Source organism: Ornithorhynchus anatinus, chromosome 5, assembly GCF_004115215.2.
Source record: "Ornithorhynchus anatinus isolate Pmale09 chromosome 5, mOrnAna1.pri.v4, whole genome shotgun sequence".
Taxonomy (NCBI): Eukaryota; Metazoa; Chordata; class Mammalia; order Monotremata; family Ornithorhynchidae; genus Ornithorhynchus; species Ornithorhynchus anatinus.
Window position 1 is genome coordinate 104134059 of NC_041732.1, and position 14271 is coordinate 104148329.

The window sequence follows — 14271 nt, forward strand, 5'->3', positions numbered from 1 at the left end:
CCGGTCGCCTGCGAAGGACCCGGTCACCTGCAAAGGACCCGGTCACCCGCAAAAGGCCCGGTCGCCCGCAAAGGACCCGGTCGCCCGCAAAGGACCCGGTCGCCCGCAAAAGGCCCGGGCGCCCGCAAAGGACCCGGTCGCCCGCAAAAGGACCCGGTCCGCCCAACAAAAGGCCCAGGGCGCCCGCAAAGGACCGGTCCGCCCGCAAAAGGACCCGGTCGCCCGCAAAAGGACCCGGTCGCCGCAAAAGGCCCGGTCGTCTGCGAAGGACCCGGGCCACCTGCAAAAGCACCCGGCGGGCATCCGCAAAGGAACCGGCGGTGGTGACCGTCCCGCAGGCCCCGGCGGGCCGCCGCATCTGGTCAGGCTGGAGTCGGCGGCCCCGGCGGCCCCTTCCCCCCCCCCGGGGGAGATGAAGAAGTTCTTCGACTGTCGGCGGGAGCAGGGGGGCTCCGGGTCCGGTGCCCAGCGGAGGAGGAGGAGGGGGAGGAGGAGGAGGACGGAGGGCGGCAGCGGCTTCGTCGACGGGTCTTCGCCGTCGGAAGGCAACCAGGTCACGGTGGACGAGGTCCTGGCCGAAGGTAAGGCCCGGCCGGACCGGTCCGGCCCGAGGATGCGCCGCCGCTCGGAGGCCGTCGCGTCCCGGATCCTCCTCCTGCGCCCCCCAGGTTCCTCCCGCGTCGCCCCGGAACGATCGCCGAACGGCCCACGTCCCCCCACCTTCCGGGGGCTTTCCTCTTCGGCCCGCGTCCCAAACGGGTCGAGCGGGGCGTGAGGGGCCCGCGTTTTGGAGGGAGGTCTCCGTCCCCTCCTCCTTTTCCTTTCTCAGATGGGCCCCGCTCTCCCATTCTTCCCCCGCCGGCGAGCGCGGGCATCATCAGGAATGACGCCAGGCTCCGGGGAAGAGGAGGAAGGCGCGGCCCCCTGTGCCAAGCGCTCCGTCGGGGTGCGTTTTTGGGGGTTCCCTTATCCAGGACGAGCGCGGCGGTCGGCCGTCTGACGGTCGGTCGGGTTTAGCGAACGCCCGCCGTGGGCCCGCGCTGGACGAAGCGCTCGGGAGAGGACGGCGCGACGATACCCACGGATCCACCGGTTGGAGCGTATCCATCGGTTAATCCGTACGTGTTTTATCGGAGCGCCTGCTGTGTGCGGAGCACTGCACTGGGCGCTCCGGGAGCGTATCGCGGCGCAGTATAACCGATCCACCGGCTGGAGGCGTATCCATCAGTCAGTCCGTGGTAGGAATTGAGCGCCTGTGTGTGCAGGGCACTGTAGTGAGCGCTCGGAGAGAGCGCGATACAACAGAATTAGCGGACCCGATCCCTTCCCCCCAGGGCCTTAGCGCAGTGCCTGGCACATAGTGAGCACTTAACAAATACCGTCATTGTGATTGGCGGGAACGGGTGTGGGCCTGTGTGCGGTCAGAGCCGGGGGTGGGGTGGGGAGGGGGTCTTTCTCGATGCCCCCTCGCCCCACCCACGGTTGTGGGCCCAGTCCCTAGGGGTGGTGGGTGGTTGATTTTGGGGGAGGTTGACCCTGACCTTCACAGGGGCCTGCCTGGAGGGTTGGGGGGCGGACGGTCCGTGGACTCTGGGGAGGGGGACCCCAACCTTCCCCGATCTTCACCAGGGACCGGCCACACGGCCTTCGGGGTCCCGGCCCGTAGGGCGGGGGGTGGGTGGACGTTGATTTTGGGGGAGGTGGGGGCCACAACCTTCCCGGGGGCTCGGCCGCCCGTCGCCTCTCCGGCCGAGGGCGAGGGTCTGGGTTCCGGGGGAGGGGGGAAAGGCGCCCTCGGCCGGGGCTGGGGTGGGGGGGTTCCTGGCCCTGGTCGGAGGCCCCCTCCCCTCACTCATCTCCCGAGACCCCCGGCATCCCCCGCCGAGGCCCCAGCCTGGACCCCCGCGCCGCGTCGTGCCGCCCCTAGTCGCCAGGCCCGCCGGACCACCGCCGGCCGGGGGGGGGGGGGGGGATTCCTGCCCGACCTGGGGTGGAGGCCGGCGGGGTCTGGTGTGCGGCGGGAGTGGAGAGGAGGAGGAGGACATCCCGCGAGCCCGCGGGACAGAAGGACCAGAGGACGACCGTGCCGGGCCTTTCCGGGGCGCGCTTGTACCTTGCTGGTTCAGGAGCGGGGTATTCCAACTGGCTCAAGGACGTGACAGCAGGGCGGGGGTGGGGGTGGGGGATCCGGGGGTCCTGGGGCCGCCCCCGCCCTCCCCCTCCTCCCTCCTCCCCCTCGCTCCCCCCCTCTCCCCCCGCTGGAGCACCGGCACTGCAGTGAGGGGAGGCGGAGGGAGGAAAGGGGAGGAGGGGGAGAGAGCATAGCCGTCCGAACAACCGGGGGCTCCTTGTGGCTGCCCACCGCCCACTGCCCGTCCACCCCCGGACCCTCTGGCCGCCCGGCTGCTCCACCCGCCCCTTCTCCTTTTCTTCCTTTCCTCCTAATCTTCCTCCTCTCCTCCTCTTTCTCTCTCCTCTTCTTCCTTCTCCTTCCCTCTTCATTCATTCAATTCAGTCGTATTTGTCGAGCCTTGACTGTGTGCAGGGCACTTGTACCGATCGCTCGGGAGAGGACAGATCAGCAATAAAGAGTGACGGCCCCTGCCCCCAACCAGGCTCACGGTCTTGGGTTGGGGTGAGGGGGCAGATAGACATTGATCCAAATAGACGTCGTCCTTCTCTTTCTCCCCTTTGTCCTCCTCTTCCTCCTTCCCTTCCTCCTCTTCTTCCCTTCTCCTCCTCGCCTCCCTCCAGATTCGGTCTCCACCTCCTCCTCCGGCCTCTCTTTCCCCTCCTCCTCTTCCTCACATCCTCTTCCCCCGGGTGGAGCGGGTGGGGGGGAGGATGGTGACGTGGTCCCGGGGCCTGGGGTGGCGTCGGGGCCGGGGTCGCGGAGTTGTACCGGGGCCGATCGGGCCCTGGACCGGCCACCGCGGCATCATCCGGCGCGGTCCCCGTCCCCTGTGGGGGCTCACGGTCGCAAGGGGAGGGAGGACAGGGAAGCAAATCTCCATTTTAGAGATGAGGCGGCTGAGGCTCGGGACAAAGTAAAATGACTTCCCCAAGGTCACGCGGCAGACAAGCGGCAGACCTGGGATCGAACTCAGGTCCCCTGACTCCCGGACCTCTGTCCTCTCTGCTCTGGGCCGTGGGGAGTAAACCACAGATTTGGTCAGGAATAATAAACGGGGTGTTTGGTGAGCGTTTACTAGCAGCTAAGCACTATAATAATAATAATAATAATATATAATAAGAAACGATACTCGTTAAGCGTTTACTATGTGCCCAGCACAGTTCTGAGCACTGGGGAGAGGTACAGGGTTTTCAGGTCGTCCAACGTGGGGCTCGCGGTCTTCATCCCATTTTCCAGATGAGATCACTGAGGCCCAGAGCAGTGAAGCGACTTGCCCACGGTCACCCAGCGGACGAGTGGCGGAGCGGGATTCGAACCCACGACCTCCGACTCCCAAGCCCGGGCTCTTTCCACCGAGTCACGCTGTTTCTCGTCTACTAGGCTCTGGGGCGGATGCGTGGTACAATCAGACGACGTAGACCGTGGGCCCGTCATTGGGCGGGGATTGTCTCTATCTTTGTACGATCAACCGTTTAGTCCAGTGCTGTGCAACATAGTAAGCGCTCAATAAATACGATCGAATTGAAATGAACATGGACCCTGCCTACGAGGGGCCTACAGCCTCAAGGGGAGGGATAAGTGGAATTGATGGGGGGAAGCGAGGGCACAGAGAAGCTAAGTGACTTTCCAAGGTCACCCAGCAGGCAGAAGCGGCGTGGCCCAGTGGAAAGAGCCCCGGGCCTGGGATTCAGAGGACCTGGGTTCTAATCCCGGCTCTGCCGCTTGGTCTGTCGGGTGTGACCTTTGGGCGAGTCACTTCACTGGGCCTCAGTCCCCTCATCTGTTAAATGAGGATGGAGACCGGTGAGCCTCATGTGGGACAGGGACTGGGTCCAACCTGATTAGCCTGGAATAAGAAGGAAAATTGTGGGTATTGAATAATAATAATGTTGGTATCTGTTAAGCGCTTACTATGTGCCGGGCACCGTTCTAAGCGCTGGGGTAGACACAGGGGAATCCCGGTTGTCCCACGTGGGGCTCACAGTCTTCATCCCCATTTTACAGATGAGGGAACCGAGGCACCGAGAAGCGAAGTGACTCGCCCAAAGTCACCCAGCTGACGAGTGGCAGAAGCCGGGATTCGAACCCACGGACCTCTGGACTCCAAAGCCCGTGCTCTTTTCCATCGAGCCACGCTGCTTTCTCTATTGGGTCTTTAGGTGCTTACTATGTGCCAGGCACTGTTCTGAACGCTGGCGGAGACACTTGATGATGTCAGGGCTTAGTAATAGCGCAGTGACTTTGGGCAAATCGCTTAAACCTCTTCTGTGCCTCAGTGACCTCATCTGGAAAATGGGGATGAAGACCCGCGAGCCCACGTGGGGACGACCCGATGACCTTGTATCTGCCCCAGTGCTCAGTACGGTGCTTGGCACAGAGTAAACGCTTAACGAATACCGTCAATGATTATTAACAAATGCTATTAAAAAGAAAAAGAAGCAAAACCCAGGTCCTCGGCCCCCCCCCGGGTTTCCTTTCCCTTAGGCCATCGGCTTCTCACTGTGCCACGTGATGGGATAGAGCCGGGTTGAAGTCAGTCATCCAGTGGCGTTTATTGAGCGCTTACCGCGTGCCGAGCCACTGTACTGAGCGCTTGGGAGAGGTCCAAAAAGAAATGAACAGACACATTCCCTCCCCAGAAGGAGCCTAGATCCAGGTGAAACGGCCCCGACTCCATCCCCGGCTTTCCCGCTGGTGGGCCCCGTCTGTGTTCGGGAGAGCAGCGCTTCTTTCATTCATTCATTCATTCCATCGTATTTATTGAGCGGCTTACTGTGTGCAGAGCACTGTACTGAGCGTCGGAAAGGGCAATTGGGCAAATAGATAGAGACAATCCATTACCCAACAACGGCTCGGGGGCTCCCGACAGGCTGGTCATCATTTTCTGGGGGTCCCCGACGGCCCGCACTGTCCGAGCGCCCGGGCCTCACGGGGCCGTTTCTGGGCCACCGAAACCGGCCCGGCGCCGTCTTCCACATAGCCGAGGGAAGAGTTGTGGTTCGGCTGTTCCTTCAGGATGTAGAGAAGCAGCGTGGCTTCATGGAAGAGCACGGGCTTCGGAGTCAGAGATCATGGGTTCGAATCCCGCTCTGCCACTCGTCAGCTGGGGTGACTTTGGGCGAGTCACTTCACTTCTCGGTGCCTCCGTTCCCTCATGCTGTAAAATGGGGATGAAGACCCGTGAGCCCCAGCTGGGAAACAACCGATTCCCCTGTGTCACACCCCAGCGCTTAGGACGGTGCTCTGCGCATAGTAAGCGCTTAACAAATACCAACATTATTATTATCCTGTTTCCTCACTTTGTCAACGGTGCTGTGTCTCGGTCCCCTCTAGACTGCGAGCTCCGTGTGGGATGGGAAAGTGCCTGCTAATTCTGTTGAATTGGACTCTTCCAGGCTCTCAATCGGTCGTATTTATTGAGCACCTACTGTGTGCAGAACCCTGGACTAAACGCGTGGGAGAGGACAATCTAAACAGGCACATTCCCTGCCCACAACAAACCTACGGTCTAGAGCGGGAGACAGACATGAAGAGAAATAAATAAAATGACAGATATGGACATAAGCGGTGCGGGGCTGGGAGGGGGGATGAAGAAAGGGAGCGAGTGGGGGTGATGACGCAGAAGGGGGTGGGGAGAAGAGGAAAAGTGGGGCGTAGTCAGGGAAGGCCTCTTGGAGGAGGGGGGCCTGCAGTAAGGCTTTGAAAGGGGGGAGAGTCGTCGTCTGGGGGATTTGAGGAGGGAAGGCCTTCCAGGGCAAGAGGCGGGCGGGGCCGGGGGGCGGGCGGCGGCCGGGCGAGCCGGAGGCCCGGGGAGGAAGGCGAGCGGCGGCGGAGGAGCGCGCGGGGCGGCGACCGGGGTGGAGGAGGAGGAGAGGAGGGAGGGGGAAGGGAGGAGAGGGGCCGGTGGACGGACGGGCTTTTAAAAACCGACGGTGGACGAGATTTTGTTGGAATACGGAGGTGGATGAGCAACCACTGGAGATGTTTGGGGGGGAGGTGGGCAGTGACGTCATTCATTCAGTCGGTCTTTTATTGAAGCGCTTACTGTGTGCAGAGCCCTGCATTAAGTGTTTGGAAAGTACAATTTGGCAACACGAGAGAATCCCTACCCAACACTGGAAAGTTTCTGTAGAAAGACGGTCCGGTGCAGGCAGAGTGCAGTATGGACCGGAGCGGAGGAGAGACGGGAGGCGGGGGAGGTCGGCGAGGAGGCCCGATGCCGTCGTCCGGGAGGAGAGGATGAGTGACTGGATGAAACACGGGAGCCGTTCGGATGGAGAGGAAAGGGCGGATTTTAGCGGTGGCGCCGAGGTGGGACTGTCAGGATTTGGTGATGGATTGAATACGTGGGCTGAATGAGAGAGAAGAGTCAAGGGTAACGCCAAAGGTTTCGGGCCTGTGAGAGCGGAGCGGGATGGTGGGGTCGTCTACGGCGACGGAAAAGTCAGGGAGAGGACGGAGCTCGGTTTTGGACATGTTGAGTGTGAGGTGACGCGCAAGATCTCCCCCGTGGGCCCACCGTCTCGGATCCCCATATCACAGATGAAGGTGACCGAGGCCCAGAAGTGAAGCGACTTGCCCGAGGTCCCACAGCAGACACGTGGCAAGGGTCCGATTAGAACCCTTGACCTTCCGGACTAGCCGCTCCAGCACTCTAGTAGACACAGTTCCTGCCCTCCAGGAGCTTACAGCCCGGCGGGGGAGACGGACCTTGAAATACATGACGGTCGGGCGGGCGGGGGGACAGAAAGGGAAAGTCTTTTGTCAGTCCCTGATCTGGGGCGGAAATAATGTGCTGCGAAAGGAATGACGTGGCGAAGAGCTGAAACGGTAGTTGGCTGGGGAGGAATGGGGTAGGGCTGCGGGGGCGGGGGGCGCGGGAATGCGATCGGAGACGAACCGGGGAAAGCCTCTTCTGGAGATGCGATTTAATAATCAGAGCAATAATAATTATGGCATCTGTTAAGCCAGTCACTGTCAATAATGTTAATAATAATGTTGGTATCTGTTAAGCGCTTACTATGTGCCGAGCACTGTTCTGAGCGCTGGGGTGGACATAGGGGAATCGGGTCGTCCCACGTGGGGCTCCCGGTCTTCATCCCCATTTTACAGATGAGGGAACTGAGGCCCGGAGAAGTTAAGTGACTCGCCCACAGTCACACAGCCGACAAGTGGCCGAGCTGGGATTCGAACTCATGAGCCCTGACCCCCAAAGCCCGCGCTCTTTCCACTGAGCCACGCTGCTTCTTCTGTTCTAAGCACTGGGTAGAATTACGAGATAATTGGATTGGACCAGTCCCTATGGGGCTCACAGTCTTAATCCCCATTTTTCAGATGAGGGAACTGAGGCCCGGAGAAGCGAAGTGACTTGCCAAGGTCACCCAGCAGGCAGGTAGCGGAGCCGGGTCTTCAGACGCCCAGGCCTGGGCCCTATCCACCTGGCCACGCTGCTTCTCTGGGCTCAGTGACCTCCTCTGTAAAATGGGGATTAACTGTGAGCCTCACGTGGGACAACCCGATCACCTTGTATCTCCCCAGCGCTCAGGACGGTGCTCGGCACATAGTGAGCGCTTAAACAAATACCAACGTTGTTATTATTCTCCGAGGCCTCGAAGATTTCACGAGGGCCTCGAAGAGGGGGAGGACAGCAGCCTGTACTTCCCGAGCACTTCAGCTAATCAGTCTTACCATCGATTTGAGTCGATTAAATCGCCTCTCCAAGGGGCCTTCCCGACTAAGCCCTTCTTTCCCTGCCCCCCTCCCTCCCGCGTCACCCCGGCGCTCGGATTTCCCCCCTTTATTCACCCCTCCCTCGGCCCACGGCTCCCACGTCCACATCCGTAATTTATTACTATTAATGTCCGTACTCTCCGCCCTCTGACTTTGAGCTCCTCGCGGGGCTACCGACTCTGATACGCTGTACTCCGCCGGCGCTTCAATACAGTCCCTCTGCCCGCAGTAAGCACTCAGTAGGTACCCTTGATCGAGTGAGTAATAACGCGCGTACTTTGTCGGCGTGCAGAACGCTGGTTTCGCACTCGGGGAGGGTGAGGAGCTAGATGCCTCCCTCCGAGGAGTTGAAAAATACCCCGTGCGCTTCCCAAGCAACTTCAACTAATCGACGGGAAGCAGCGTGATCTGATGGATAGAGCTGCTTACGGGCAGGGATTGTTTATATCGCTTTTTGCGCGGGTGCTCGCCAAGCCCAGTAGAAGCTCGTGGCCACCCCGGAGTTTCAGAGTAGTGCCCGACACGTAGAAAGCGCTTCGCAAATACCATCTTCAGCCTCCTCATCAGGGCTCGGTGGATCGAGCACGGGCCTGGAAGTCGGAAGGCCCCGGGTTCATTCAGTCGTTCGGTCGTATTTACTGACGCCTCGCTGGGTGCGGAGCACTGGATAAGCGCTTGGAAAGTACATTTCGGGAACAGATAGAGAGAATCCCCCGCCCCACGACGGGCTCGCGGTCTGGAAGGGGGAGTAAGCAAAACAGAACCAGTAGACAGGCATCACTGCCATCAAAATAGATAAATAGAACGTAGATAAATGCGCATCATGAATAAAAACGAATAGAGCAATAAATACGTACAAATATGCCATCGTGCTGTGGGGAGGGGAAGGTGGGTAGAGCAGAGGGAGGGAGTCGGGGCGATGGGGAGGGGAAGAGGGGCAGAAGGGACAAGGGAGGCTCGGTTTGGGAAGGCCTCCCGGAGGAGGTGACCTCTCGTAGGGCTTTGAAGGGGGGAAGAGAGCGAGTTTGGCGGAGGAGGGAGGGCGTTCAGGACGACGGGGGGACGGGGTCGACGGCGGGACGGCGAGACCGAGGGAGCGGCGAGGAGGCGGGCGGCGGAGGAGCGGAGCGGGCGGGGGGGGCGGGAGAAAGGGAGAAGGAGGAGAGGTAGGAGGGGGCGAGGGGACGGAACGGCCTCGAAGCCTAGAGCGAGAAGCTTTGTTTCGCGCGGGGGTGGACGGGCCAACCACCGGAGGTGTTTAAGAAGGGGAGTGACAGGCCCACAGCGTTTCTGCAGGAAGATGAGCTGGGCAGTGGAATAATAATATAATAATAATAATAATAATGTTGGTATCTGTTAAGCGCCTACTATGTGCCGAGCACCGTTCTGAGCGCTGGGGTAGACACAGGGGAATAAGGTCGTCCCACGTGGGGCTCACGGGTCTCGATCCCCATTTTACAGATGAGGAAACTGAGGCACCGAGAAGTGAAGTGACTCGCCCAAAGTCACCCAGCTGACGGGTGGCCGAGCCGGGATTCGAACCCATGATCTGTGACTCCAAAGCCCCTGCTCTTTCCACTGAGCCACGCTGCTTCATAAGGAATGAAGAATAGACCGGAGCGGGGAGGGACGGGAGGAAGGGAGATCAGAAAGGATCCTGGGTTCTCATCCTGGCCCCACCCCTTGTTTGACGGGTGACCTTGGGTAAGTCGCTTGACTTCTCCAGACCTCAGTTCCCTCATCTGTAAAATGGGGATTAAGACTGCGAGCCCACGTGGGACGGGGACTGGGTCCGACCATTAGCTTGGAATCTACCCGGGGCTGAAGAACAGTGCTTGACACATAGTAAGCGCGTGGTGTAAGCGAAGAGGGCCCGGGCCTGGAGCCAGAAGGCCATGGGTTCTAATCCCGGCTCTGCCACTCGTGTGACCTCGGGCAAGTCACTTCGCTCTTCTGGGCCTCGTGACCTCGTCTGGGAAATGGGGATTGGGGTCTGTGAGCCCCACGCGGGACAGGCGCCGCGTCCAACCCGATTTGCTCCGATCCACCCGGCCTTAGTACAGGTGACTGGCACATGGTAAGCGCATAACAGATTACCCTCAATTATCATCATCATTACCGTTATTATTATTAATAAGACTCCCGGGTCTGCCCATTGTGGGAGTAAGATCCCCGGTCTGCCCAGTGAGCGGGTGCAAGCTCTTCCCGTTTGCATGCGGACCGTGAGCCCCGTGAAGGACGGGGACCGTGTCGGGTCTACCCCGGCGCTTCGCACAGTGTCGACACGGAGTCGGCACTTAACCGGTGCCGTGGCTCGTCGGTGCAGCCCCCAGTCCTGCCGGATGAAATTGAAGGGCAGGGAGGTATTCCTTGGTTGAGGGTTGACTCAGCGGCAGACTTTATTGTTGATTTAAAAAAAAAAAAAAAGAATAACCAGAATAACTGTTGCGTTTTCGAGTGCTTACTACGTGTCCGGCGTTGCGGTGGATACAGGATAGCAGATCAGAGACAATCCGTGCCCCACACGGGGCTCACAAGGATGAGGGAGAACGGCTGTTGAATCCCCATTTTACGGATGAGGAAAACTCAGGCCAGAGAAGTAATTCGACCTTGCCTAATAATAATAATACTGTGGTACTTAAGTGCTCACCTAGGAGCCAAGTCACTGTACCAAGCGCTGGGTGGTTAGAAGCAAATCAGGTTGGACCCCAAGTCCCTGTCCTCGCGGGGCTGACGGTCTCCACCCCATTTTACGGGCGAGAGAACGAGGCCCAGAGAAGCGAAGCGACTTGCCCCCGGTCGCCCAGCAGACGAGGTGTAAGGCCAGGATCAGAACCCAGGTCCTCCGACTCCCAGGCCAGGCTGTTTCTCGGAATCCAGGGTTGGATAGGAAACCTGAGGTGTACAGATTTAAAACAGACATTTCTCAACTGCGCTGATTTTTTGGCCGGGGAGAGGGCTCGTCTTGCGGGCCCTTTCCGAGCCAGTGACCAATTCCAACCACCGCTGTGTTAAACGTGGCCTTCTCGTTCCGCATTGGGGCTCGATTCTTTTCCGGGGCGGAGCGGTTCGGGAGCTTCACCTCGGAATGTCTTACCGCTCCCTTATCTCCGACTTGGAGCAAGATGCCCGATGTTTATAGCCTGGCTAAATTTAGTCAGATCCGGAATTCGAATTGCAGCTCAGGATCTGCTTCCGCCACAGGGGGACCGTTGTTGCTCCTGTTTGTTTTTGAACCGGTGTTTGTCAAGCTCTCGCTCCGGGCCGGGCACCGTACTAAGCGCTGGGGTAGGTGGAGGCCAATCCGGTGGGTCCCAGTCGCCGTCCCACGTGGGGCTCGCGGCCTTAATCCTCATTTCGAAGAGGAGGGAACTGAGGCCCAGGGGAAGTGAAGTGACTTACCCAAGGTCACGCAGCAGACGGGCGGCGGAGCCGGGATTAGAACCCAGACCCTCTGACTCCCAGGTCCGGGCTATTTCCTCATCAGCCGCCCCGTGGAGAACGAGAAGGCCGCAGAACGGCGTGGGGTGAGTCCGTCGGTGGCGTTTATTGAGCGCTTAACTGCGTACTAAGCGCTTGGGAGAGTACAGTAGAACGATAAACGGACACGTTCCCTGGCCACGAGGCGCTTACGGTTCATAAGGGGAGAAATATATCTATATTCCATTTATTTATTTTGATGTTATTGATGCCTGCCTATTTGTTTTGTTGTCTGTCTCCCCGCTTCTAGACCGCGAGCCTGTTGTTGGGTAGGAATGGTCTCTATCTGTTTTGCCCAAATGTCCATTCCAAGCGCTTAGTACAGTGCTCTGCACACGGTAAGCGCTCAGTAAAGACGATTGAAGGGATGAATTTAGCCTCCTGGGTTGGGGCGACGGGAGAGATGGGGCGGTGGAATCGCTGTGGGTCGAAGACGACTCGACGGCGTAAGACGCGGCGACTCAGGGCAGTTCGTTCCGTCGTGTTTCTGTTTATTTGATTCTTGATTCTACGTACTGCCATCGTTCTCGTCCGTCCGTCTCCCCCGATTAGACCGTAAGCCCGTCAGAGGGCAGGGACCGTCTCTCTCTGTTACCGATTTGTCCATTCCAAGCGCTTAGTACAGTGCTCTGCACACAGTAAGCGCTCAATAAATGCTATTGAATGTGTTTCCGGAGCGCTTGCCGCCCACAGAGGAGTGTAGTGAGCGCTTCTAATGTAAACTGCAAGTTTGGTTTCTGGATTGGGAGCAGCAGGAAGTGTCAGGATGCACCGTATTTATTGAGCGCTTGCCGGGGGGTAATCCTATTAGCTGAGCGCTTGGGGAGAATACGATCCAGAGAAGCGATGTGTCCCCTGCCCACTAGGAACTTCTGTTCTCGAAGCGGGAAGTCGGATGTATCGATCAGTCGATTGATGACGTTTAGTGAGCGCTTACTCGTTGCAGAGCACTGTACTGAGCGCTTGGGAGACTCCAGTAGAATTGATAAACACACTACCCTCCATGAGTTTAATAATAATAATAATAATAATGTTGGTATTTGTTAAGCGCTTACCATGTGCAGAGCACTGTTCTAAGCGCTGGGGGAGATACAGGGGCATCAGGTTGTCCCATGTGAAACTCACAGTCTTCATCCCCATTTGACAGATGAGGGAACTGAGGCCCAGAGAAGTGAAAGTGACTTGCCATGCTGACCAGTGGCAGAGCCGGGATTCGAACCCATGACCTCTGACTCCCAAGCCCGGGCTCTTTCCACTGAGCCACGCTGCTTCAGTCTCCTAGGCGCAGAGCCCTGTGCTGAGCGCTTGGGAGGGTGTAATAGAGGTGGTAGACACCATCCCGGCTCCGCCACTTGGCTGCTGTGTGGCCTTGGCTAAGCCACTTCGCTTCTCTGGGCCTCAGTTCCCGCATCTGGAAAATGGGGATGAAGACTGTGAGCCCCACGGAGGACAGGGACTGTGTCCATCCTGATTTGCTTGTGTCCACCCCAGCGCTTAGTACAGTACTTGGCACATAGCGCTTCAAAAACACCATAATTATTATATTATTTTTAATAATGATAGATATTTGTTAAGTGTTTACTGTGTGCCAAGCACTGTTCTAAGCACCGGGGGAGATAGAAGGTAATCAGGTTGTCCACGTGGGGCTCACGGTCTTCATCCTCACGAATCCTTTTAAAATGGGGTCACTGAGGCACAGAGAAGTGAAGTGACTTGCCAAAGTCACCCAGCTGCCAAGTGGCAGAGGCGGGATTAGAACCCACAATCTCTGACTCCCAAGCCTGGGCTCTTTCCACCTAAGTCACACTGCTCCTCCTCCTCTTATTATCATTATCATCATCCCTGCCCTCATGGAGTTTACAGCCTACCGTATGCAGAGCGCTTGTACTAGAGCGCTTGGAGAGTCCAATAGAGTTGGTAAACCCAGTCGCCGCCCTCAGGAAGTTTCCAACTAGTCCCGTCCCTCACGGCGCTCACAGTCTTCATCCTCGTTTTCCAGATGAGGGAACAGTCAAGTGACTTGCCCAAGGTCACCCAGCGGACCAGGGGCGGAGCCGGGATGTGAACTCAGGTCCCTCTGACTCCCTGGCCCGGGTTCTACCCGCGAGGCTCTCCCCCCTAAACCGGAAGCTCGTTGTGGGCAGGGGAAGTATCTGTTCATTAATAATAATGTTGGTATTCGCTAAGCGCCTACTATGTGCCGAGCACTGTTCTAAGCGCTGGGGGAGATCCAGGGTCATCGGGTTGTCCCACGGGAGGCTCACAGTTAATCCCCATTTTCCAGATGAGGGAACTGAGGCCCAGTGAAGTGACTTGCCCACAGTCACACAACTGACAAGGGGTCGAGCCTTGGATCGGAACCCATGACCTCTGACTCCCAAGCCCGGGGCTCTTCCCACTGAGCCAAGCTGCTTCTAATTGTTTATTGCATCTAATAGTTTGTTGTTCCATTGTCGCCTCCCAACCGCTTAGTACAGTGCCCTGCACGCAGTGAGCGCCCCCAAAATACTGAATAGGCCGCATCCGCTTCCGTGGCCGCCTTTAAGAGGCCGTAGCCAGCTCGGCTTACGGTAGGGTAAGCTCGGGGCTTACCACGTGCGAGGCGTTGTACCGAACGCCGGGGTGGAACTAAGCAAATCGAGTCGGCCAGTGTCTCTGTCCCACATGGGGCTCGCAGTCTCAATCCCCACTGTACAGGTGAGGGAACCGAGGCAGTTTTTTGGCGTTAATAATGCTAGTAATTACGGTAGTTATTAAGGGCTTAATGATAATAATGATAATGGTATTTAAGTGCTTACTATATGCCAAGCGCTGCAAGAAGCTAATCGGGTTGGACACAGTCCCCGTCCCAGGTGGGGCTCACAGTCTCAATCTCCCATTTGACAGAGGAGGGAACTGAGGCACAGAGGAAGGGAAGTGACTGGGCC

General features: G+C 58.3%; 1 protein-coding gene across 1 annotated transcript in view; it reads left to right on the top strand.

The window, feature by feature from the left end:
- The first annotated feature begins 213 nt into the window (after window positions 1–213).
- Window positions 214–14271, top strand: part of AAK1 (AP2 associated kinase 1) — a 139049-nt gene continuing 124991 nt past the window's right edge. Inside the window, exon 1 of the mRNA XM_039912225.1 lies at window positions 214–581. Within this exon, the coding sequence (XP_039768159.1) occupies window positions 413–581 (169 nt within the window). The 5' untranslated portion in view covers window positions 214–412. The remainder of the gene's footprint in view (window positions 582–14271) is intronic.